General features: G+C 40.3%; 1 protein-coding gene across 1 annotated transcript in view; it reads right to left on the bottom strand.

Moving 5' to 3' along the window:
- Positions 1-25,860, bottom strand: part of LOC136586666 (collagen alpha-4(VI) chain-like) — a 192,238-nt gene that overhangs the window by 18,734 nt on the left and 147,644 nt on the right. Inside the window, exons 37-40 of the mRNA XM_066584828.1 lie at positions 21,680-21,770; positions 15,942-16,613; positions 13,015-13,096; positions 10,631-10,800 (exon numbers count right to left, since the gene is read on the bottom strand). Coding sequence (XP_066440925.1) covers positions 10,631-10,800; positions 13,015-13,096; positions 15,942-16,613; positions 21,680-21,770 — 1,015 coding nt within the window. The remainder of the gene's footprint in view (positions 1-10,630; positions 10,801-13,014; positions 13,097-15,941; positions 16,614-21,679; positions 21,771-25,860) is intronic.

Genomic DNA, 25,860 nt, shown 5'->3' on the forward strand with positions numbered 1-25,860 from the left:
TATATATTTCCAGTCCTTAAATTGGTTGTTGACCCAAGCAGTAAAGCCAGAATTAACATTATATACGAGGGCTTATCTAAATAATGGAAACACCTAGATGACCATTATCAATCCTAGCTGTTTCCATTATTTTGATAAAACTCTGTATATTCTTTTCCATCTAACTACAACTTACGCTTGGAAGAGAATGCTTGGAGACACTAATTCTCTTGGCTTAATCTGTTTCCATTGCCATCACAGCCTCCATACCAGAAATGGGAGCATGCATCAATATCTTTTATATAGTACAACTTGCATTGGATTTCCCCTTACAGACCAGACACTTTATAGGCATTTTAGCCATGTTGTGGTTTTACTGCCCTATTTTTTTATTTAGCTGCCAAAATTATTTATGACTAGAGATGAGCGAACGTGTTCTTCCGAGCTTGATATTCGTGCGAATATTAGGGTGTTCGGTATGTTCGTTATCCGTAACGAACACCATGCGGTGTCCGGGTTACTTTAACTTTCTTCCCTGAGACGTTAGCGCTTTTTTTTGGCCAATATAAAGACAGGGAAGGCATTACAACTTCCCCCTGCAACGTTTAAGCCCTATACCACCCCCCTGCTGTGAGTGGCTGGGGAGATAAGGTGTCCGCCTGATATAAAAGTCTACCCCTCCCGCGGTTCGCTATGGATGCATTCTATATGCGCTCAATGGGGCCAGCGGCAGCAGCGCTGACCCCATTGAGAACATATAGAAGACAAATCCTTCTTCTCTGGCACAGCTGTAACAGCTGTAGCAGAGAAGAACGATGTTTGCCCATTGAATTCAATGGAGCCAGCAATACAGAAGGCTCTGTCACTCCCTCCTAATCCACGGCAAAGTATTCCTTTCTCCACGAAAGGCTTGAAATCCCCGCCTCCAGAAACACAGCCAATCACAGCCATTCAATGACATCATTGTCATTGGCTGTGATTGGCTGAAGGCACGTGTGCTTCTGGAGGCAGGGATTTAAAGCCTTTCATAGAGAAAGCTTGTCTGCCGTGGATTAGGAGGGAGTGACAGCCTGCAGGAGCGCCGCAGATCATCTAAAAACGTAAGTAATGCTTTTTATTCTTTGCTCCACTGTATTACCGGCGTATAAGGTGACAGTTGGGGGGTCGTCTTATATGCCCGGTCGCCTTATACGCCGGTATATATTATTAGTGTAACACATTTCTGGATGAATTGCAGGAAAGGGGTTATATATTTAGCCCCTTCCCGACCATTCATCCTGCGATCGCGGGCAGCCCATTGCATTCAGTGGAACCTGCTGTATTGCCGCTCCATTGAATTCAATGCGCAAACATCGTTCTTCTCTGCTACAGCTGTTACAGCTGTGGCAGAGGAGAACGATCTTTATGCTGACAGTGGGGGGGGGGGGGGGCACTCTTGCCGCTATTGTGGCTTAATAGTGGGACCTGTGAACTTGAGATGCAGCCCACCATGTAGCCCCTCGCCTGCCCTATCCGTTGCTGTGTCATTCCCATCACTTTCTTGAATTGCCCAGATTTTCACACATGAAAACCTTAGCGAGCATCGGCGAAATACAAAAATGTTCGGGTCGCCCATTGACTTCAATGGGGTTCGTTATTCGAAACGAACACCCGGACATCGCGGGAAGTTCGTTCCGGATAACGAACACCCGAACATTTTGGTGTTCGCTCATCTCTATTTATGACCTATAGGGTTATTTTTTAAATATCTTTTTTCACAATTCCCCCCCCCCCCCCATTTTTTAGTTTTATTACAGGTAAAAAACTAAAAAATGATTTTTTTTTTCAATTCATAGTTCTTTATTTTTACTTGAAAGCTCTGGGGAATAAGTTGGCGCAATACAAATAACAAGATTTATTGAAATTTTATTTTTTTACTTGTATACTTATGCTAAAATAAAGTATGGCAATAGCTTCCTTATTTTGATTTGGACGTTTTGATATGTACATTTGTATAGTCTCGGATTACAGGGCACATATGGTGACAGTTTGGGTTGCGTTGGCGGCTGGTCACTTTCTTTATATAGATATAGTTTTATATATAGTTTTATTTTAGTCTGCAATTTTTTAAACATATTTTTAACTTCTTTTTTTAACACTTGTGTCCCCCATGATATCATAAAGACCTCTGGGGGTCATACACATATATATTTTTTTATTTCATGCTTTTTGACTGTAGCTGGGGTATCCATAGGAGCAATATCCATAGGAGGCCCAGTTACAGGGAAAAGATCCCCTTATAATGACAGCAGTCACTAACAGAGGTGATCTGCGTCTGCTGGAACCTTGCAGCTGAATGTTGTAAGTGGCACTTTGACTTTCTTTTTTCACCACTTAGCACTCATTAAGCGCTATGTAGTTTGCAATAGAGATGGCTGAAGCAGTTAAAAAGCACTTCTGCCTTCTCCAATCCCACACCATAATTTTACTATCAGCCCAGATTATAGCCCAGAACCCCAGTGCCTTAAAGTAATGGTGCTTGGTCCTTATGAGGTTGAAGGGAATCTGTCAGCTCAAACATATGGTCCAAACTGCAGGAAGCATGTCACAGAGCCGAAGGAGCTGAGCAGATTGATATATAGTTTATGGGGAAAGATTCAGTATAATGTATTTTAGGACCCATTCCCACCTGTGTTTAAGTCACAATTTCATCACTCTGTTCTATTTTTGATATTAAAATAAATGCTTTTTTTTTCCCCATTGATCTCAATGGGTTTCCAAAAATGTAAAAAGCAAATGAAAAGCTTTTTATAGAATCATAGAATGGTAGAGTTGGAAGAGACCTCCATGGCCATTGGGTCCAGCCCCCTGCTCAATGCAGGAATCACTAAATCATCCCAGACAGATGTCTGTCCAGCCTCTGTCTGAAAACTTCCAATGAAGGAAAACTCACCACCTCCCGTGGTAACCTGTTCCACTCATTCATCACCCTCATTATCAGAATGTTTTTTTCTAATATCTAATCTGTGTCTCCTCCTTTTAAGTTTCATCCAATTGCTTCTAGTCTTTCCTTGTGCAAAAGAGAATAGGGCTGATCCATCTGGACTGTGACAGCGCTTCAGATATTTGTAGACTGCTACGGTATTAAGTCTCCCCTCAGCCTTCTTTTTTGTAAGCTAAAATTCTCAGATCCTTTAACCATTAATTACTCCAACTTTGTCCAAGTACTTGCATACATGATGTTTAATAATTTGTTCAAAAATCTTTCCCGGTATAGAAGTCAAGCTCACAGGCCTGTAGTTTCCTGTGTCCACCTTTATCCCTTTTTTGAAGATGGGGGCAACATTTGCCCTTCTCCAATCTTCTGGAACTTCTCCTGTTCTCCAGGAATTTTCAAAGATTATGGCAAGTGGTTCAGCAAATACCTCTGCTGCTTTCTGCAGCATCCTAGGATGTAATTCATCCGGATCTGGAGACTTGAATTTATTTAAGTTAACTAAGTGTTCCCTCACCATCTCTGTGCTCATAGACATACTGCATTATTGTATTCCTTCAGTAGCACAGGGAAGATCAGTTGATGTTACATTTACTTTCTGAGAGAAAACAGATACAAAATAGGAATATAAAAGTTCGGTCTTCTCAACATCATTCTCAACCAATTCACTATTTTCCTGTAAACATCCTATAGCATCTTTGACTTTTCTTTTGCTTTTGCCATACCACCAAAATTCTTTTTTTATTGCTTTTAGCCTCTCTTGCAAATCTCAATTCACTATTAGCTTTAGCTTTTCTGACACTTGCCCTACAGTTTCTGCAGACTGCATTATATTCTTAGTTAGATATGGCCCCTTTTCATTTGATAAACATTTTTTCTTTCTTTTTAGCATGTATTTAAGTTCTGTGATCATCTATCCTGGTCTCTTTAAATGCTTTCTATTATTCCTTCTTTTAATGATTGTGCTTTGAGAATCTCATTTCTCAAAAATTTCCTAACCTTCTTGTACATTTCTGTCCTTAAGAACATCCAGCCATTGGATTCTTTCTACACTCTTTCTGAGTTCATTAAAATCTGCCTTTCTGAAATCTAACCTTGACGTTTGAGTTTTCTCAGGTCTTCCTTTCCTTGCTATCCAAAATTCAAGGATAGCATGATCACTGCCTCCTAAGGTCCCAGCCACCCTTAGGCTGCCTGCACATGACCAGATTTGCATTGCGGAATCCAGAGCAGGCATCCACCTCCAGGTCCGCAGCAAAAACCGTCCATAGCATGCAATGGAAAAGCGCTTTTTCCTGCATATGAGTTGAAATCACTTGCGATTTTTCGCTTGCGGAGGAAAAATTGCAGCATGCTCTATTCTTAAGCAGACTGCACACGGACGGCTTCCATTGCAGTCAATCAAAGCTGTCTGACCCATGGCCCTTCTGCAATTGACATTGAAAGGAGTTTAAATAAAAAATCTGTACTGCGCATGTCCGACTGCTTGCTGGCCAGAAGATTCACAGTACAGAAGGCCGCCTGCACACGAAAAGAAATGCCAGGTACGTGGGGCCACCAGCCAGGCACAGGGTCGGATTCCGGCTCTGAAATCAGACTCGGTTGTGAGCAGCTGGCCTTACTTTGTCAACCATTTCCTCCCTATTTGGTGAGAATTAGGTCCAAGATAGCAGATCCCCTTGTTTTCTCTTCGACCTTTTGTAAGATAAAGTTGTCAGCAAGAACGGATAAGAATTTGTTGGATCCATTACTCTTACCTGAGAGAGATTCCCAACAAATGCCGGGATAGTTAAAATCTTCTATGAACACTGTGTTGTATTTTTTGAGAGCTTGGCCATCTGAAGTAGAAAGAGTTCATCCATATCTTCTGCTTGTCCAGGCGGCCTATAGTAAATGCCTACAATGGTGTCCTTTCTGTTGTTCTCTCCATGTATTTTTACCCAAACAGTTTCTACAGAACTCCCATGCTCTGAAGCTTGAATCTATGTGGCGATAAATGCTGTCTTAATGTACAACGTAATGCCTCCTCCTCTGTTATTAAGTTGTATCCTTCAAGCCTTGTGTTCCAATCATGTGTATCATTCTACCAAGTTTCTGTGATGCCTATGATATCATATTTCTCTTCCTGTGTTAGGAGCTCTAATTCTTCTTGTTTGTTTACCATGTTCTGCACATTTGTGTAGAAACATGTTAGTTTGTGATCAGTGTCTCTTGCTCCTCTACTTTCTGAATTTTTTGTCTTTGTTCTTTCCACTCTTTAATAGCTGTATATTTTAGCCTGGCCTTTCACTTCCCTTCTCATATTGTTCTATTTTGCTTTTGCTATGTTGCAGTTTTTAACAGGAACAAATAGTGCAGTTTGCAGTGTTATGGTGCATTTAGACTGAAAGATGATCGCTCAAAAATCGCTCAAGCGCCAGTTTGACTGACAGTTTTGAGTGATCATCTTTGCATAACTCTAAGTAGTTAATTAGCTACTTAAGAGTTAATGCAGGCGGAGTGGGACACCGCCACAATAGCTCAGAGAACAAAGCAACTGTTTTGTATATGTAAACAGCTGCTTTGTTCTCGCAGGTATCAGTGGTGTTTCTCCGGAGTGCTATTTGAGCCAATTCTGGACAACGTGTGCCCAATAGCATGGTGAATTATTTTGCTGAAATATCCCATTATAGTGACTGCAACTGGTCACTAAGCAGTGAAACGTAGCGGGCAACGGTCAATGAGATGTTTAGGTGGACCAGTGGACCCAACCCGTGCCATGAGAGCACACCTCACACCAATAAGGAATCAGCCTGATATAATTGGCACCATAACTCATTGGACCCCACTATATGTTGCCAGTCCTTAAGGATAGAGTTAACAATCTTATGAGCCCAAGTGAGGTGCTCTGTCTGGTGTCATGATGTTAACAGAGGCACTCTTGTAGGTCTTCTGCTCCCATATCTTATGGAAGCTAAAGATCACAACACTAACCTGTGGGATATGTATGTGGAATCTCCTGCATTGAATGTAGATATAATTTTGCCTTTCTGTTCTAGCCTGGGTCCACTTGCTGCAATCATTAAGCACCAGTGGGCATCCACTGCGCTGTCCACTGGGGCTGGTAAAGCCTTCAATGATGTATTCCCAGTACATAACGAGGAATGTTATATTCCTGCACAACTTTGGAATTGGAATGTCCCATCCATCTGACGTCCAATCCGTCTGCCTCATTCGGACTCCAATAATTCACATGTCCTTGTCATGAACATAGTAGCCAATGGTCAACCTCACTCACAAAATAACACCTCAAAACCTTAACAGATGTGGGCATTTCTAAGCAGTCACCGGTGGGAACACCACTTCATAATTGATTTACATACTCCTATCCCATGACATTTGGCACATCAGTGTAGATGTCTATGTTGACAGTACTGTATTGGAGCTCTGGCTATTATTATGTGATCAAAATGGCTGTTTTTTTCTGTGAACACTATGTAGGACCCCCTCTAGAATAGTGAAGTGCAGCAACTTGATATGGCATTATAAGGATACTATTGTTCACACTTATATGTATGTACTATAACTTCCACTAACTGTGCATTATGACTGATACTCCTATGTATGAAATATTGTTGATGCTTTTATTTATAAAGAACAGCTGAATATACACTTTGGCTTACAGTATACACTCTACTGCTGATTAGAGATGAGCGAGTATACTCGCTAAGGCACATTACTCGAGCGAGTAGTGCCTTAGCCGAGTATCTCCCTGCTCGTCTCTAAAGATTCGGGAGCCGGCGGGGGAGAGCGGGGAGGAACGGAGGGGAGATCTCTCTCTCCCTCTCTCCCCCCCCGCAACTCACCTGTCACCCGCGCCGGCCCCCGAATCTTTAGAGACGAGCGGGGAGATACTCGGCTAAGGCACTACCCGCTTGAGTAATGTGCCTTAGCGAGTATATTCGCTCATCTCTACTGCTGATACTATTATATAAGCTCTAAGATTAGTACTATAACATGTGCACATTAGCTAAAACTATGCACTACTGATCTCTGCCAGTGACCAACCTGCAAGCTGCATCTACTAACAAGTGAGTATGTACATACGACATGCAAGTACTGGAAGTAGAACTGCCTTTTATTGCAGTCAATTGTTCCTTAACAATAAGCCAAAATTGTAATAATCCCTTTCACACATAGCCAAATGTGGATTTTAGGGCATCTCTAGTTTCTGCGTTAGTTTTTTCCCCTTTGACTATGACTACAGCTATTGAACATTACTGGTTAAAAACCTTGATTGCTCTTCTTCCAAACAATACTGAAAAACAAATACCCATAGAAACAATTCAAGGAACATTTCCTCCATGAAAGATTTGGCTTTTTGTCAGGTTCCACTCCATTCACATAAAATATGTTACTAATATCTAGGTTACTTGAAGGAACAATCTAAGGAAAAAGCAGATACGCTGTGTAATGCACAGTACAAGCCTGAAGGGCTAATGCATAACTTCTATGTTGATCATCTCTGAATCTCATACACACTTGTATCAGGCCTTGTGTATCACAATGCAGCAATAATGTAAAAAAAATGTAGCAAAAATATAAAAATCATCTACATATCGATGGTTTTCGAAAAAAGAAAATCACTTTTTCTGGATGTTTCGGTGCTTACAAGGGACTCCGCACCTACTTTTAGCCCCCTAAGCTAAGCTTAATGGCTGGAAGTAGGTGATTGACTGAGTCCGGGGATGTAAGTGTTAAGTAGTCCGCCCATTTTAAAATTAGAAAGGGCGGACTACTTAATGCACTGCTCAATGCATTGAGCGGTGGCTTTAAGTGCTGACATAAGGAGACCTATGGGGTGTAGGGCTAAAACTGGGTGACAGATTCTCTAAGGTAGTCATACACCTTAGCTATTATCTAAATGATTGTTTGGCTGACAACTATTCCTCCCACCTCCCCCATATATATGCATGATCAGCTTGGCCGATTATGCATGTGTTCTTACAAGAGAGAAGGGAATGAAATGCTGCCAGATACCTCTAACATGGTTTTACCGCTCGTGAGAACAATGGACTGGGCATGTTGAAATCCAACACAGCCAATTAATTTTTTCTCGACATCTACCATTGGTAAAAAGTTGGGACACTACCATATACAACAGATGAAATCAGCAGTTTGGGCGAAGGTTTGTTTAATGCGTTTCTCCCCCATAAGAGATTCTCCTATTTTGCAAAGCATTATGGTAAGAGCAGATTGATAAAATATAATGAGTTCTTCCAGGAAGACGGACAGTCAACTACATCCCAGAGAGATTAAAGTGTTCCCAGAGTTGATAGATGAGATATGCTTTGGAAAGCCGTGTCTGAGGGAAGAACAACTCTCCATAATGAGATATTACTCGTCTGGGAGAAGGGTTCGCTGGAAGTGCACTAAAAGAGAAACTCGAATAATCTCCTAATGGTTTCATTGGAAATGCATGACTAAGCAACATGAACTGGGTTCAACAATGTTTCAAAGAGTATCTCTCACCTAAATGATACTTTTCTTTGTCTTTGCACAAAAACATTTTAGAATGATATAACAAATATATTGTGTACTACGACCAGGTTGCACATGAATACTCATTAAAGCCTCCTGTACACAGGTATGAATCGGACCCTGCATGCGGGATTCGCGCAGTGGAGTTCGACCCGGTGCCCAGCTGGTAACCCTAGCATACCTGTCCGGTGTCTTCTGCATACACCGCGGATGTGCGGGCCGGCATTCCATTGCATATGTGCAGTAGCCGCTGGTGCTTGGGGGTGACGCGTATTCCACGATACTTCCGCAGTACACACCGTGGAAGTGCCACGGGACGGACGGCTTCTAGTGACTTCAATGGAAGCCGGCCATGCGTAACCTGCACAAAATTGCAGCATGCTGCGATTTCTCCTCCGAGTGGAAAATCGCAATCCAATTGCACATGGACGTATTTGCATTGCGGAGTCCGGAGGCGAACGCCCGCAGCGGACTATGCAATGCAAATACGCCTGTGTGCAGGAGATTTAAGGGTTCTGATCTTGTAAAATTCATCATTAAGCTCTCTTCTACAAACTGACAGATTGTCCTGTTAGGTGACCTCAAAATCATTTCTGTGGAAGAGCGATTAAGGTTGGTCATAGCCTGCGTTCTATGGCTTCTTTAGACTTTAGAGACAGAAAGTAACAGCTCAACAAGACACTATAAAGTAAAACCTCATATAATTGCATTTCTTCCATGAGATTATTTGGTTACATAACATTTACTCCAACTAGAAAATGGTTACAGATGTTCTTTAAGCACAATATGATGACAAATTTGGACATGTTCCTCACTCTGAAACAGTCAGGACTTGCTTCATGTTGTGTGATGAACATTGTGAACGTTTTTTTTGTTGCCCTGGCCATATTTATTAACAGTGCCATATGTTGGCTAAATAGAACTACCTAACACTTGCTTAAAACATTGCTATACCTTACAACTACCATACACTAGAAAAATAATAAAACTAGTAGTACCACACAATTAAAAAAAACCACACACATTCAAATAGCACCTCCATATATAAAGTCATCTAACTACTAATTGCCGTACAATTTAAAAACTAAAACTCCTATATAAGTAAAGTCTCCACTGGTCATTAGCTTCGATTGCCATGCCTCAGCTTGGCCATGTATTTCCTCATCAACATTATGCAATTGGGAAATATGAGAAGATATAGCAACTCTCCTGAACTCTGTTGATCTGGTTGAAGTAATCACTTAGTTTAGGTCACACTCAAGTAGTATTGTAGCCTTATCAATCAGGTATGCCTAATTATTATTTGATGCATCAGAGAAGAAAACAATGAGAAACACCAAAATGATGTTTCCAAACTCTTCTGTTTTAATGTTCCAGTGCAAGAGGTTATATAGTGTGGCATCTCCCACAAAGTAAACAATTTAAAGTCTACGGCATGTGTGATGCTTCTCTTTTAGGGCTAGTGCACAGGGGTGTTATTTTGACGCGACGTAGGCACATCAAAAAATCACGTCTATTGGAATCCATGGTTTCCTATGGGTTCCTTCAGACAAAATATTTTTTGACGCACCTAAAAAATTATACCGCAAAAGTAGATAGAACATAGGCACAATATTCTAACGCTGATATTCCTTTCGCGTCAAAAGATAGTTCTTGTCCTATCTGTCAACAGCAAAACACCGTAGGCTCCATAGCCATGCGAAAAATGGAGGAGGGAGTTTAACAGCAGCAAACGCTGTTAAACAATGATAGGTGCCTCTAATGAGACATTTTAAGTCATTAAAGTTGTTCAGGCAGCTGTGGGATTTAGGGTATGCAGTATCAGAGGACTGCAAGATGCAAATCGCGAAGAATAGCCACGACTTGGTCGCAGTCATTCTTCGTTCACTCAATTTAAAGCTCATCGTGTAACTAATAAAAATCTGATTTGGTTATAATCGTAGGTGTGTGGCTTTATTCTGTAATACTATAATAAGGTCCTGTGAATGTATTCATAACATGCATATAGCTCTAATCACATGAGAACAGGGTATCAGAACAGATTTCTGACCTCTTTTTACAGCACGTTCAAAATCATCGCTTAATGTGTCTGCATCTCTTAGCTATTCATAACCAAACATTTAGGCAACCAATAACTGTACGATGGATAGAACATACCAAGTCTGGAGATCTCTGCCTCAAGCGTCTCAATAGTTTCTTCGGTGGTTTTCAGGTCATCGTTGCCATCTATTTCTTCTTCATAAGCATAAGTAACTACTTCCACCTCTCTTTCAGCATATTCCACAATTTCTTCTGTTGGTTCAATCTCCACCTCTTCGTAGATCACACTTTTAGAATATGCAAAGAGTTATTATTCTCAGAGACATATTTCACTATTTTCTGTCACATAATAGAACTAAATGGCCAATAATGCAGTCTGTTCTTTAGATGAGCAGCTACAGAAAAGACAGTCTCAAATATATTACAGGAAACAGGAATTTAGGGCTCAGTCAGATGAGTGTTTTTTTCACAGATGTATAGGTCTGTGAAAACGAAATGCAAAACGCATTTATAAAAACCTATAACTGAAGCGTCAGATGTGTTTTTTATTCACACTTGTTGTGCGGTCACACACTCCTAAAATTCGCACATATAGTGCGTCCTCATTGAAAGCAATGGAAGAGTTTCACTATTCCCTGCTGCAGCTGTCACAGCTGCAGGAGTGGATTTCTTCTATGTGAGGCCCCCGGGTGCTGTCACATCCAGGGGTTTCACCTTGTTGACAATGGGGCACCCAGAATGGCTGTGATTGGTCAAAGCACTCAGCCAATCAGAGGTAGCGCTTCCAGGAGGTGTTGATTTTTCAATCCTCAGCCAGAAGAAAATGAAGAACAGTGCTGCGGACCTGAGATGAAGATGCGCTGGATCCGGACACCACTTGTAGGTGATGTATTATTTTTTTTCGAGCATTTAGGGCTTATTTAAGGGTTTTGACAGTAGGATTTCCTTCTGTCAAAGTTGCATCGATTTGCACGAAAACCGCGTTTTTGTGCGAATCAAAACCGCTGTCCTATTTTTTGCAAGTGCGAATTTAATTTGCATGTAAAAAATGGACATGTGACCGCTTTCATCGTAAAGCGCTGGTTCTAATAGAGCTGGGGGGTTTTCTCCGCATCTATAGCTGCAGGTAAAAAACTCTCATCTGACTGAGCCCTTAAAGTGACAATTGTAAGAGCTGTAGTATGGAATGTTCTTCTAGATGGGCAGCATTAGCAGAAATTGGTATCTCTGGCTTTTTTATTCTGTATAACCACAATTGCTATTTCCTAACTTAATTGAGATCTAGAAGTTGATATTTCTGTATTGGGACTTCTGTCCTGCACTCAAGGCCATATGTTGTATTTGAGTGCAGTCATTATGACGTTTTATAACCGCATGCAGGTAAAACATGTTAAAAACCTGTAAAACCATACAGCCAGAAGAAAAACAAAATCATAGCAAAACCAGTAAGAATTCAGCATTTTTTAGAAACGCCGTGTGTCCTTACGTCTAAAGTCAGTCGGTTAAGAGTCCTCTTACATAGGCCGATAAATCGTTTAGATGCCAGCATCCAGCGGGTATCTAAATGATTATCATTCAGTGTAAATGCATTCTCCGACTGAACGCCGAATGAGAATTCGCTTGCATCTAATTCATTGTTCAGTTTCTGTGTGCATAAAAACTAAACAATGATCGGTTTGTGTAAACAGGCAGTCATTCACTTATGAACAACTGTCTGTTTATTATGAATGGAGGCGGGTGGACTGGAATGATCCCTGGCTTTCTCCACTTCCATTCACTGAGCAATGCTCATTCCTGTTTAAAAGCGCAGGAACGATTGTTGCTCAGATGACCTATCTGGCATCTGTGCCCAACAAGTCATCCCATGTAAAAGCCTTGGCTCTCCTGACATGTCAACTACTTGTCTTCCCCATAAAGTCCTGGAGTGTTATTTCCAAGAACTCTGCATACTGCCATTCCTCTGTTATACTTCTTGAATATTTATGAATAATTTAGCATTAGGGTGTTTCCATACAGTCTGACACACTTGGCACTGATAGGACAATATTAATGTAAGCTAGTGTGTAGGAAGCCCCATTGACAGTACAGAGATCTGAAGGCAAGTGGACAGGTTATGTTTAAGGCTATGTTCAGCCGTGGCAAACCAAAAAGGGAATGACAGAATAGTAAGGTGATACATTTCCACAATGGATTTTGTTAGGAATCCATTGCAAATTCACAGGAAAACCCTATAGCATAATCCGTATGTGATTCTTTTGCCTTAGATTCGAAGTGGATTTTACCTTTTCTATTGCAAAGAATGAAATACATGGTGAAAATCTGTGTTGGTTAGTCAACATAATGAGTATGTCTGAACATGACCAAACAGAACATTGGGCCTAAGCAAAGTCAGCATGTAAGTATCACTTATCTCTTTTACCATAAAGAACATAAGAAATACACTAAATCATGCATAGAAAATGCCATTGCTCAAATGAAAGTCTAAATGTCCTATCGCTCACCTTTCTCTTAAAGTGAAAACTGAGTCCCCACGACTTTCACATTCTCCTTGAAACGCCGGATCTGGGTAGGTGTTTATGTCATCTATAAATGAGATTCACAGAGAGTAATAGAATAAGAACTGCACTGGGTGAATGCCATCATTATTTATAAAGCAAGATTCCCTTAATCCTGCACTTGATCATCTAGAAATTTTGACAATCCAGCATCGATTTTCAGCACAAAACTTCAGTTAAACATAAAATTTCATAAGCAAAGATAGCCAATTAGGAAATTCCTCTGATTTAGGCCTCATTCAGACGAGTGTGTTTATGTGTGTACATAGCTGCATACAAAACCGCGCGTCCATGTACGTGCCGAAACACGCGTGAGTGAAGGTCCATGCCTATTACTTTCAACGGGGCTGCCGGCATCCTCCGCAGTGATTTTTGGGGAAGGGCTTTAAATATAAGCCCTTCCCTAAAAATTATCCCTAGCATGTGAAAAAAATAAATAAATATATATATATATATATACTCACCTCTCCGCTGGTCTCAATGAATTCCCGAGTGCTGCCTGTTATTGGCTGAGCACTGTGACCAATCACGGGTAGTGCTTAGCTGTCATTTAATGAATGGCTAAACACTGCCTATGATTGGCTGAGTGCTCAGCTAATCAGATACAGCCCTTTCAGCAGATGGGGATTTAAATTACCGCCTGCTGAAAGAGATTCAGTACAGTGCTAGGGACTAAGCAGAGAAGACGCGCCTGTGCCCCGACAGTGGCGGGGAGGGGAGCATATATTTTTTACTTTTTTTTTTATACACATGCTAGGGATAATTTTCAGGGAAGAGCTTATAATTAAAGCCCTTCCCTGAAAGTCACTGCAGGGGTTGGCGGCAGCAGCTGTGGCCCCATTGAAAGCAATGGGAGAAGATCACGATTCTCTGCCACAGCTGTGACAGCTGTGGCAGGGGATTTTTTACTCCCTGCTGGGAGTGCCATTATTACTGAACACTGTGACAGTGCTGTCACAGTGTTCAGTGACAAGGGAACTCCCTTGGGAATATTTACATGCACCATGGACCTATGCGGTGCACGCATGTTCTATCTTTTGCAGGTGTGCGCATTTGCACACCTGTAAAACATAGACATGTGAACATATCATAGGAAACTAATGGTTCTAATTAGACGCGCGGTTTTGTGCGCACATATGTACATACATAAACATGATCATCTGAATGAGCCCTTAAAAAGTGAAGTTATAGTAGCAAATTTTACATTAAGATTTTATTTGGAGATTTATTCCCCAAGATTCTCTACTTACATACTTTTTCATGAGTATTTAATAATCCAAAGTGTCTCATAAAGTCCTATTATGCCAGATTGAAGGAACATACCAGAAACAGGGTTATGTGCACCGAAGGCTCACAAATGAACATGGCTTGTTGCATATAGCAACAGACTGGCCAAACAGTCTATACTGACACTTGTACACCAGGAAAAGCACCTACAATGAGCACATGAGCCTTAGAACTGATGAATCATGCTTCTTTTACATCATGTGCACGGCCAGATGCATATGCATCAATTTGGGGAACAGATGGCATGAGGATGCACTATGGGAAGAAGGTAAACCGGCAGAGGCAGGGTGATACTCTGGGCAATGTTCTGTGGGGAAACCTTGGGTTGCTTTGGGATTCTTGTGGATGCTACTTTGACGTGTGTCATCTACTTAAACATTCCTGCAGACCAAGTACTCCCCTTCATAGCAACAGTATTTCCCGTAGTCTCTTTAGCAAGATAGTGTATCCTGCTACATAGCAAAAACTGTTCAGAAATGGTTTGAGAAACATCAAGAGATAAAAGTGTTGACTTGGCCTCCCAAATGTTCCCAATCTTAGTTTGATCGAGCATCGTTGGGATTTGTTCGAAAAGCAAATCTGATCCATGGAGGCTTCACCTCACAACTTATTGGACTTAAAGCAGATCTTCATCTGTCCTCACATGTCTGCTGTACCAAATACTTGTATTCTCCATAACATAATAATTCTGAAGCATTTTTACTTAGAGCTGCGTTGTGCAGTTTCTCTGTTATTCCTCTTAAGATTGTATGAATAAATTGATAACTGGCTATTACCATTCTCCTTGACAATGGGTGTATTCCTACACAGTCTGACATTGGAAACAGCCAGACCCTCAACTGGTAACACCCAGCCACGCATTTCCGATCAGCCTTCTTCAGAGGATCTGAAGGAGGCAGGTTGGAAATGCGTGGCAGGGGTCTAGTCCCCACATTATGGTGGAACTCTGAGGAGCTTTGTACTCTTTTTAGGTATTTAAAACTCTTTGCATTATCTGTCACATGCATTTTCCTTTTTCCTCTTGGGTGAGGGTTATACTAGAAATGTATTAATGGTTATTGCCCCAGATATACCCAATGATATACATCTATACTGATTTGTGTTATGCTCTCAGGGACTCATATTATGTGGGGATTTTTTTATTTAATGTGCTTTACACTTGTGTGCATTTTTGTGTCTTTTCTTTTTGCATGTATGACTTTTCTATATGTAATAAATATATATATATTTAGAAGTCCTGCACTCCAGTTTACTTTTCTTCTGTTTGATATATATTATAGGAGGGACTTCTGTTATACATATGGGTTATATGAGCTAGATATTTTCATGCATATCAGGGGAGATAACAACAGCTCTTTAAAGGATGTGCTGCTACCATCTTGGTGACAAACATGACAGGAGACCCTCCGAGGTCTTGTGGACTCCATGCCTAGGTGGGTCATAACTGTTTTGGTGGTATGAGGAGGAATTGTACAATATTAGACAGGTGGTTTTAGTATTATGGTTGACCAGTCTATAACTTTTATTATCTAATAACAAACGTGTGAAGAACCGCTCTTTCCTGAATAAAGAAAATGTCTACTTACGGTTCAGAAGGTTCATAAAGGCCTGGCTGAATTTCTCAGCATAAAGCAGTTCGGGCCTTGACATAGTTAGCAAATGCAAGGCATGCTGATCTTGTGGTAGACTAGAAAGCTCAGTAAGTTCCTTATGGTTTATGTCTTTCCCAAAAGCCAACACAAATAGTGTAAATTTTTCACACTTCGCTTTTCGAGATATTTCTTTCAATTTTTCTCTGTCCCAGACGCTTGTTCTGCTGTTCAGGACTGTAAAAATGACTTTGTGTCTTCTTGCATTGCGAGCTTTCCTGAAAATGTTTTCTATAGTCCATTGGATTGAGTAGCCCAGAGCAGATGGACCTTCAAGCTGTATAACATCTTCTTCAATATGCCTCTTCATTAAATTCCTGTTATTGTAGGAGTCAAGCTTGAACTCTGTTTTAACGGGGCTCACATTTCTGTTTGGCATGAAGTTGGGTTCAGTCTGCTGAATTAAGGCCACTCTAGCCCCTGTGCCCGATGCTTTAGGCTGTGGTGATATCACCAAATGGTCAAGCATTGTGCTCACTAAATCTTTTGCCTTCAAAAAGTCATCACTTCCTACAGTACGAGAACCATCAAGGATAAAGACTATGTCCATGTCTATCTCAGTAGGAGGGACAGGATCCAGTTCACACTCTTCATCAGGCTTGCATTTGTCTGAAATACATTGTAATATTAGAGTATTTATTACTATGTTGAAACATTCTACATGTTTAAAATAAACACAGACTAAGACTTATTAGGATTTGCTTGTTCTACTCAGTACTCAGCTATAGAATAAAAACAGTGGAAGCACACTGTCATGAGGGCTTAATTTGCCATTTCCTGTGTACATTTAGAGCATATAGAGGTCAATATTCCCAGTGTATATGGAAAAAGTATCTATAGCTAAAATGAACTGAACCAATGTCAAAAGAATATTGTTCTAACATATGTCTGGGAGGTATAATTCAACATCTCTTTTTTGTTAACTGTATTGGAAAGCCTAGTTGACTAGGACTTTCCAATACAAGGGCAACTCACAGAATATATACTTGTATATGGCTTGTATAGTAGCCAGTGTGATAACTAGAAAAAATGCAATTTAATTATTTACCTAAAATGGGGATTTGTGCTGAAAAATCACTCTAGAATGTTGGCCACTAGGGGGTCTCTCTTGCTCTTAGCTTGTTGTCACTGCCTGCTGTCAAATGATTGACATTAGAACAGGATGTAAGGGAGTGGGATGAGTTATTGTGCTCATTGAAATGTATCGAGAGCAGTACAGAGGAAAGACTTGCACAGACACTGTCTGTAAGTTAATAGTCACTGCTTGCTGTGTTTTAGCTGCAGGAATCACATCTCCACTGCTCCCTCTTACTGCACATTGATGATTTCATGTCTGCATGGGTGTTACAGACATTTAGAGAGCAGGATCTGAAGTTTTCTGTGTACAATCTATAGAACACAACACAACAGCTAAGCCGATTACACCAGTTCAGAGAGAGATGAAAATTAGATGTGTTAGTGAAATAAATATAACTCCATGTTCTATCCTATGTGTAGCCATTTTCTGCATCAAGTAGCCATCTTCTGTGTCTCTTTTTCCACTATATTCATTTGTCCTCTTCTGGAGGATTTATGGATATTAAATGGTTATTTAATAAGCCTTGAGGCTTTTGCTCCAGAATATAGCTACTGTGGCATTTAGACTGGCCGGCAGGTCAAACTGACCTGTTCCTAGCTGTTCACAAATGTTTCTAAACATTCTCTCTAAACAACTTATTGTTTAGATTTACTGTTCTAAGAAGTTAATCATGTATGATCAAATCTGCGCTTGCGTGTGTTTGATAGGCATTTTAGATGTTAAATTCCTTATCTTGCATATTCATATTATGTTTGTTTCTTTTGACCAATAGTAATAACTGAATTAATAGATTTGAATTATTGTAATTGAATATGTGCCCCTATAAAACCTGAGGCCTGTCAATCTATAAACAGATACATTTGATTACGGTAAGAGTTGATGTGGTGATAGTTATTCTCCTGAGCTCAGATTATCCTAACATTGAATTTGGACCCCAAAAGCATATCGTATAGCAGATATTGGTTTGCACTAACAGATGTAAAACCTGCAGAGGAGAAATGGGTAAAATATAGGTTACAAGTCATATAATGGCCATAAATAGTGTTATTCCTGATGTATACACGCTGCAGCTTATTCTGAAAAGTCATCTAAAAAGTTAGCTGTTCTTTAGTTTTCCACAAATTTTCTTAAGGACTCCAATTTCTCACTATACAAATTCAATACATTAATGCGACAAGCTAGGAAAACCCCCAACAGGCTGCAATTCACATTACAACCACTGGATGGTCACAAATAGATAAATATAGCAGACAGAGTAATGCAAAATGATGTTTGTGTCAAAATTGGTCATCACATGCCCCACATATCAGGATAAGTCGAACCAAGTGGAAAGTTAAAAAAGGACACATCTGTAGTATGTTAGATTTCATTTTAGACATTCATTTCAGATACTTTTACTGTTACTTATCTCACACTTGAGGGAATCCTTGGAATTGTTGCATTCATCTTCAATATTGTGGAAATTTCTAACGAGTTCTGAATGGGTACAAACTCTTTGAAGAGTGCTGCTATGCATGTAATTTTAGGATTAGATCATTACTCTCGGTAAAAGTTATAGCCGAAATACTTTTATCTCATTTTTACTTTTTTCCCTCTCTCCCTATTTTTCCCTATCTTATGAGCCCCTTATGGTGCAGAGTGTTAGAGCAACAGAGATGCAGTCCTAAGCTCTTGCTCATGACCTGAAGGTTGCACATTCAATCCTAGTTTGGTTCAGGTAGCTGGCACAAGGTTAACTCAACCTTCCATCCTTCTAAGGTCGGTAAAATGAGTACCCAGCTTACTAGGGGTAAAAGATAACTGAGGAAAGCAATGGCAAACCACCCCAAAAAAACAGTTTGCCAAGAAAACGTCACAATGTGCCATCACCTTAGGAGTCAGTCATGACTCGATGCTTGTACCAGGGGACTTTAAAAATTCACCTCAAAATCTGTATATAAAACACAAGTTTGACATGGATTTTCTTAAGAGGTGGCAACAGCTCAGTTAGAAAATCCACATTAAAATCTACATGTACAGATCCTGTGAAGTGGTGGGCATTTCTATCTATTTGTACTACAGGGTCACTATATGAGAGGTATCTCACCAGGAAAATATTGGGTAGGTTCACATGTTGCAGACTCACTGTGGATTTTCTGTAGTTAATCTGCAGTGACAAAATCCATACCCAAAAGTTTGGACTTTGCGATGGAAGTGGTGTAAAAATACTGTGGATTTCCTACAGATTTCATCCCCTCATTTAATATCCGCAGTAAAAGTCCACAGCATAAATTGGCATTTGGACTTAAAATCCACACTACATATTAATTTACTGTGCTGATGTTTTACACAACATGTGAATGAGAGTTCTTGAAATCTCATTCATGCAACCATAAAATGTAGCAAATTAAACTGAAAAATTGAAAACCATAAAAAAATATCTAAAACCATAAAAACCCTAAAGGGTACTTTCACATGGAACAGAATATTCTGCAACAGAGTTGTGAAATATGGCGTCCTGGAACTCCGCACCGAAATCCACATGACTTGAGTCCCATGTAGCGCAGAGTGCTAGAGTGAAATGCAGTCCTAAGCTCTCGCTCATGACCTGAAGGTTGCAATCCCTGCATGGCTCAGGTAGCCGGCTCAGGATTCACTCAGCCTTCCATTTTTCCAAGGTCGGTAAAATGAGTACCCAGCTTAGTGGGGGGGGTAATAAATAAAAGTTACCTGAATGCGCTGCAAAATAAGTTGGCGCTATACTAATAAGATTTACTTATTTTATGACTAACTGCGGATTTTGGGGCTTAGTATCCGACAGAAGAGCATATTCCATACCGAGTGAAAATAACCTAAAGTCTATAAAACCATAAGGAGGAGAAAGAAGTGTAAGAAAACATATATATAATGGTTCAATGTGTAGACGGGGGTCCACATCTCTGGCCATGGAAAGAATATCATCCTGCAAATACTTACTCATCTGTATCTAAATGTTTTGTGAAAAATGAAAGAAATGAGCAACCATAGTTTTTAGAGCCTGTAGTATTTTTTTACACAACAGTCTTTATCGCTAGTTCTATCAGATTCCCCCCATCTCTGCATTCTCATGAGCTTGTCTCTGGCGATAAGACAATTGTTCTGTCAGCAATAGAATCCTAGGAACACTAAACCTCACCTCATTGACCAAGCCTCGCCCCTCAGCTGTCTGTCAGCCAACAATGGAGAGGATCAGGAAAAGATTAACACCAGTGTTCTCTGCGAGATTCCAATAACCATTTTGTTTTCAGAAACTGGGACAAAAAATGTTACAAACTGACAAAAACTGCATGTTACATTCACACACACGCTTCTTTTCTGTTTTTCAGTAGTCGTGTTAATAGACTTTTTTTCAAGCACTTTTTTGGCATTTTTTTTTATTGTATATGCTTTTTACTTTCATCTAGAGCCACTGATTGAGCTAGAAACATCAAAATTAAAACACTGCTACTAGGTATTCTCATATTTTAGTGTCAACTTTAAACTAATATCTAGCTAAAGTGCCCCCCCCACACGACCCCAAAAAAAGAAGCAAAAATTTCCAACAAAAACACCCCTGAAAAAAATATTTAAAAAACTGTCCATCTACATCTACCCATACCTCTATTTACTTACGTATCCAAACTGAGTAAACCTTATGATTTAGACTTGATGTCCACATCATGCACAGATTCCGTGTAGAAAAAAATTGAAGACCCAAAGTGCTTACCTCCCCCTTCCTCCCTGCTCGGTCTCCAAGCAACCAAAGAGGTATCTACCTACCAATCTGCAATGCATGCTGCCATAGAGAGCAATGGAGCCCATTTCTGCGGAATCTGCAGTAAAATGGAGCATGCTGCAATTATTTTACGCAAAAAAAATGCAAAACAAATCCATGTGAGTGCATGGAGGTGCGGATGCTCCATGCTTTCCTATGGGCTGCTTGAACTGTGGATCTTCCTGTGCCGATCACGGATTCCACAAATCCAATCTGCCCGCGGACATGAGGTCTTAGATCGGCTGCACACAACCAGGTTGGATTCCGCATGTGGGAACCAGCAGCGGAATCCAACCCTGTGCCCGCCGGCATCCATGCGTACCTATCTTTATTTCTTCTTTTCTGTAGTACGGATGGTCCCCATGGCGAGCCGTCAGATGTGCACAGTACAGTTTGTTTTTCCTAAATCCCTGCTTTTACCGCACCGTCGCTGGGCAATGACGCAGGTGTCTTGACCTTTCCGCAATGTCATTGCAGAAGGGCCATGGGTCGGACAGCTTCCATTGAGTTCAATGGAAGCTGTCTGTGCGGAATCTGCACTAAAATAGAGCATGACGCGATTTTTCCTCCTTAAACGGAAAATCGCAATTGATTTCCGCTCGTGTACAGGAAAAACTACTTATCCATAGCATGCTATGGAAGGTATTTGCTGCAGAATCTGGAGGCGGTCGCCCGCTCCGGATTCCACAATGTAGATCCGGCCGTGTGGAGACGGCCTTATGGTTAGCTCATTGTAACAGTGCGTCCCATATGGCATTGCTTTATATTCTTCCATATCATAGTCTACTTCTAAAAGGGAAACAATGTGTTTGATAAGCTTCTTACCATAGCAGAGCATGCAGTGTGAAATGACTTCTAGTCTTTGGTCTTGCTGTCTCTTCCAAACAAAGAGCTGAGATCTTCTGCTTTCATCTGCCTAATTAGTAATAGACATAAATAAACTGGCATCAAAAAGGGTATTTGCATTAAAAGTATATACAAAGGCGTTTTCTTGGATTTAAAAAAAGTCATGACCAGGATACACTGTAAAATAAATAATTCACCATACACCCTGCCGCTCCAGTGCACAATCACTAGCCTTAGTGTTCACATGTTGCACATGCAGGCATCATTACTGGGACCAATGAGGCATATAACAGGTGCGGTCTATCACTGGCCTCAGTAGTGGTGATTGCATGTATGGCACTTGAACACTGAGGCCAGTGATTGGCTGGAGTGATCACATGAGTTATGTCATCACTAGAGGATTGGCTGGGACTGTCAGAATGACGGTATTGTAACCAATGAGGCATATAACAGGTGCAGTCAATCACTGGCCTCAGTAGTGGTGCTTGCATGTTTGGCATTTGAACACTGAGGCCAGTGATTGCCTGCAGCAGCCACATATATGATATACTGAAGGATGTAGCAGCAGACCAACAATGATTTTATGGCCTCCATGAAAGATCTGATCAATGATCTATCACTGATTGTAAACATAGTAACATAGTATGTTTGGCTGAAAAAACTGTTTATCCAGTTCAGCCTATTACCACTCAATGCTGATCCAGAGGAAGGCAAAAAAACTACAATGAGGTAGAAGCCAATTTTCATAATTTAAGGGGAAAAATATTTCTTCCCAATTCCAATCTGGCAATTTAGAATAATCCTCGGATCACCCACCCTTCTGAGGTAATCAGTGATATAACATGTAATATTGTAATGTTTAAGAAACCCCTGTTAACCCCTTAGTGACAGCCCTATAGTGTTTTTACGTCCTGCAGCTGCAGGACGTGTATGAAGGGAGATCTGTGTGATCTCCCTCCACACATCGCGAGTATCAGCTGTTTCTTACAGCTGACACCCGGCAGCAACAGCCCCAACAAGCTTTGTGGCTGATCGTGGCTGTTAACCCTTTAAATGCCGCTGTCAAGAATTCACTGAATGGCCAAATGCTGCCTGTGATTTTCTGAGCGCTGTGACCAATCACAGGCAGCGCTCAGCTGTCATTCAATGAGTGGCTGAGCGCTGACTGTGATTGGCTGAGCGCTCAGCCAACCAAATACAGCCCTTTCAGCAGGAGGGGATTTTAAACTCCTCCTAACATTCTTCAGTGAAGGTCACGTCCCTGTGATGTTGTACCCACTGGCTAGGACGGAATGCTGATCTATTGCAGAGACAGCGCACATGAGCAGTCTCTGCAATAGCTCGGTACTCCCCGTCCTGGGCTGTGAACTATGATGCAGTGTACATTGCTGGGCAGGAAGGAGACTGCCTGTGAATGTACATAACCTCACAGGAAGCAGAGAAATCAGCCAGCTGGAGGTGAGGTAACCCCTCCTCCCCTGGACTGCAAGAGACAGGATACGATAGGTGAGATGAAGATCTGGTAAGTGGACTGACTGGGAAGAAAAAAGGTAGGTATACTGTATATATATTTTTTTTAATGACAGAACCTCTTTAAGGGACTACCCATGGAGTCGGTTAGGGTAAGGTGTTATTTTGTCATGACACCAGTCAATATACAGGTAGGGACCCATTCGGAACAAAAACAATTTACAAAAAGTGAAGAAATAAACAATAATGGGGGTAGTAGTCTTTGCCCCTGCAGAGTGTGGTGTGGTACCTCAGTACAGATGTTGTAGATGGTGGGAAGGGACTCCAGGAAGCAGACTTGGGTGGTAAAACACTTTAACACTTTATTAGCAGGATGAGAGGGAGTTCTTTACTTTGCAGCAGCTACACAACATGAATTACATTTACTTGAGCAGATGATGACAACTGAAAACAACTTTTCTTAGATTTGAGAATTTAGGGGTTGAATTTCCCCTTCCTGTCTTCCTGAATTTACACTCCAGCTTCAATTCTCAGGTCTTGACTATTGAGGTTTACTTGTTTTTTTTGTTTATTCCCACTAGCTTCTTGTTGCTGTTTCTTCTGACTGGACGTCTTCATTTTCTCTAACTCTCTTCTTTGCTGGCTCTCTGTCCAACAAGCATAACTTGGCTTTGGTACTCACTCTTCCTTGTTCCTACCACGTGTCTCTCAGATGTAGATTCTGACTTAGACTGACTTAAGCTCCGCCCACTCCTCTTTTTAAACTGTCACTCTAGACCAACCTGTAAGGGGATTCTATTCTACCAACCATAGGCCCTTTTTGTTGCTGAACCCAGCTAACCACTCCCCTAGTTGTTGCTTGGTGTCCTGAACTCACTAAGGGGGATGAAGAAGATTGTCAGTAAACACCACACAATAAGACATGGAACAACACTATAAAAGCATTAAACTCCACATTTATAACACCCAATAATAAACACAATTTAACTCTCAAATAACTACAGAAGTGTGGTAGTACCCAAATCTGGGGTACTAGACAAGGTAGCATCTTTAGAAACTCTTTAAACATTTTACTCACAATAGAAGTGAGACTTACTGGCCTGTAGTTTCCAGGTTCCCTTTTCAACCCCTTTTTTGAATATCTGCACCACAGGTGACTTTCTAAGGTGACTTTCCGAGGCCTATATATTAGACCCCGTAAAAAAGTGCATCCTCCAAAGTTTTCAAAATGGCATTTACAAATTCTGTTAGCTCTTTAGCAACTTGAGCAAAATAATTTGAAAATTTAATTTTTCCTGCAGATTTTTGATTTTAATAATTGCTTTTCTGTAATGCAACAAAGGTTAGAAGCAAAATTGTGCTGTGTGTGTAATGTGTGGGGTAAAAATGGATATAGTAGAGCTGTGTGTGTGATATGCTGTGTTTGAAATGTGTGGGAATCAAGATGGATGTAGTAGAGCTGTATGTGTAATGTGTGGGGCCAGGATGGATATAGTAGAGCTGTGTGTGTAATGTGTGGGAATCAAGATGGATGTAGTAGAACTGTGTGTGTAATGTGTTGTGTGTGATGTGTGGGGTCAGCATGCATGTAGGGTTTTCTACAGAGCAGGAAGTGGTAGATTCATTTTAGGCTTAGTACTCAGTATTATATGTGAATATAATATGTGAATATTCAGCATATTAGGATTTATCTATCTATCTACCCATCTATCAATCAATATGAGATAGATAGATAAATAGATAATGGATTGTAACATTAAAATAAAAAAAAATTCCCCAAATTCTTAAAAAGTATATCTAACATAAAAACTTGATTTATACAATACTTGTCCCATTCCCTTTAAGGGATGTTTACAGCCTTTTGTTCACCGATTCAATAACAGTCCAACAGTCCAACCATAGCGAAATATATCTTTCCAAAATTCTCGTACTGCAAATGCCTTGGCATTTACTCTGGACCATTCCATCAACTGGATCATCTGGATTCAATTTTTGTAGTGAAACAATCGTATTGTCTCGCAGGAACATATGATTCTGGCAGTTTTACCTTATAAAAGTTTCAGTTATTTATGTATCATGTGTCACATTTCAGCAATTGTTATTACTCAGTGATAATGTGTCCCAATTGTTATTACTCAGTAATAATGTGTCCATTAGAACAATTTTGTTTACTTCGTTGTTGAGTTCACATAAAAGATCAGTGATGTTAACTCCATAGTGACGAAGCTTGTTTACACCTTAATGACCAGGCCAAAATTTTGGAAATCTGATATGTGTTACTTTAACATAGAATAACTCCGTTAAGGTTTTGCATATGAAAGCAATTCTGACATCTTTGTCACATATTATACTTCGTTTAGGTGGTAAAAATAGACTGATAAAATTTGTGTATATTTATTAAAAACGCCCCAAACTGCAGAGACTTTTTCATTTTTTTTTCATTTTTTCAACTGCAATATGTCAAATAAGGGCAAACATACTATATACATTTTTGATGAGATATATATTTCCATCTGTTTACATTATTCTGGAAGCCCATTTGAGAAACGTTTTAATTTTTTTTTAGCTATTTAGGAGACGTACAAATTTAACATTAATTATTAAGGTTTTTGAGTATTTTGACCCCAGATTTTTTTTCAAGAGTTAATGCATTTCAGGAGAAAAATTTAATTTCACATTTTTGCAAATAC

The sequence above is a fragment of the Eleutherodactylus coqui genome, chromosome 12 (genome assembly GCF_035609145.1).
Source record: "Eleutherodactylus coqui strain aEleCoq1 chromosome 12, aEleCoq1.hap1, whole genome shotgun sequence".
NCBI classification, from domain to species: Eukaryota; Metazoa; Chordata; class Amphibia; order Anura; family Eleutherodactylidae; genus Eleutherodactylus; species Eleutherodactylus coqui.